The sequence below is a fragment of the Entamoeba invadens genome (assembly GCF_000330505.1).
Source record: "Entamoeba invadens IP1 unplaced genomic scaffold scaff_1105074724697, whole genome shotgun sequence".
Lineage (NCBI taxonomy): Eukaryota > Evosea > Mastigamoebida > Endamoebidae > Entamoeba > Entamoeba invadens.
This window is the reverse complement of record NW_004191802.1, coordinates 25,273-26,781: the sequence shown is the minus strand read 5'-3', so window position 1 is coordinate 26,781 and position 1,509 is coordinate 25,273. Positions and strand designations below refer to the sequence as shown.

The 1,509-nt window shown below is 35.3% G+C and overlaps 1 protein-coding gene across 1 annotated transcript; it reads left to right on the top strand.

Annotated features, from left to right (window-relative positions):
• Positions 1-11: 11 nt before the first annotated feature.
• Positions 12-1,493, top strand: EIN_395890 (hypothetical protein; the record flags this gene model as incomplete). Its single annotated transcript, XM_004184810.1, has 1 exon — positions 12-1,493. A coding segment is annotated over one exon (1,482 nt), but the record flags the coding sequence as incomplete, so codon positions are not given.
• Positions 1,494-1,509: the final 16 nt, after the last annotated feature.

Here is a 1,509-nt window from a genome sequence, read left to right as displayed (position 1 = left end):
AACAATGTAGAGCAAATTGTATAAAATGCACAGATTCCAACGACTGGAGTTGTCTCTTATGTGAAGATTGTTATTACAAAGCAGATGGTAATTGTTTCCCATGTTTTTCTGGATGTGCCAGTTGTAATGGATATGCAAACGGAAATTGTTTTTCGTGTAAAAATGGGTTTCGACAAGACAGAAATTATTGTTATCCATGTGCGACTGGTTGTAAAACGTGTTTTGGTGATTTAGATAAACAGTGTGATTCTTGTTTAATCGGTTACACATACAGAGACCACACTTGCACCCAGTGTCCGGATAATTGCATTATCTGTACTCCAGACACGTTTGTGTGTTTGGGGTGTACTATTGGATATTACATCAGAACGGGTAAGTGTGTTGCATGTCTAACAAACAGTCTTACATGTGATGGAACATCCGGTGGGGTATCTTATTCGTGTGTAGAAGGGTATTATCTTTCATATGGAAATTGTATTCAGTGTTATGAAGGATGTATTACCTGTTCCACCACTGAAGCAGGAAAATGTTATTCTTGTGAACCATTTGGATATTATTTTAATAATCGAGCTTGCTTATCGTGTTCGACAAGTTGTTATTCCTATGAATATTCAGCAACAAATTGTACATCCTGCAAAGATGGTAATTATTATTTCTTTAACAACACATGCCTTCAGTGTAGCAATTGCGCAAAAGGAGCTTGCCATCAAAATGGCTGTACTCAATGTAGTTACTCGAATTATTATGTATCCGGGTACAATTGTCTGCCATGTCATTCAAATCGTACAACATGTGAAGGCATTTCAACGAATTGTACTTCTTGTGAAATTGGCCAGAAATATCTAAAAAACAACCAATGCCTTCAATGTAAGAATTGTTTGAGTGGATATTGTTTGCAAAGTGGATGCGCTGTTTGCACAAATAATAATTATTTCGCTATAGATTATGATTGTTTTCCATGTGATGAGATTTGTAAAACTTGTTCGAAATCGTCTTCTCAATGCACTTCGTGTGAAGATGGAGATCTTCATTTAAAAAATTCAACCTGCGTTCCATGTTTAAATTGTGTGAATGGAAATTGCCATCAAGACGGGTGCAGTTTGTGCATAGATTCGCATTATTTCAATATTTCACACGACTGTTTCAAATGCGATGATAACTGCAAAACATGTGGTACAAACAAAACCAATTGTTTGAGTTGTGAAAATGGAAAATATTTGGATGAAGGAACATGTAAATTTTGCGACGTAAATTGTCTTGATAACATGTGTGATGTTGTCTCGGGATGCACTGCTTGCCCCGAGATTTTTGAAGTTAAAAATAAAGTGTGTATGTGTAAAAGTGGGTTTTATTTGAGTGGAAAAGGTGTGTGTTCAAGATGCTTTACAAATCAGTCATATAGCAATTACAAAATATGCAAAAATTCAGATGAAATACTTTTCACTCAAAATTGTGAAATATGTTATGAGCCATTTGTACAATCAGAAGAATAAACTTGTCAGTTGTGTA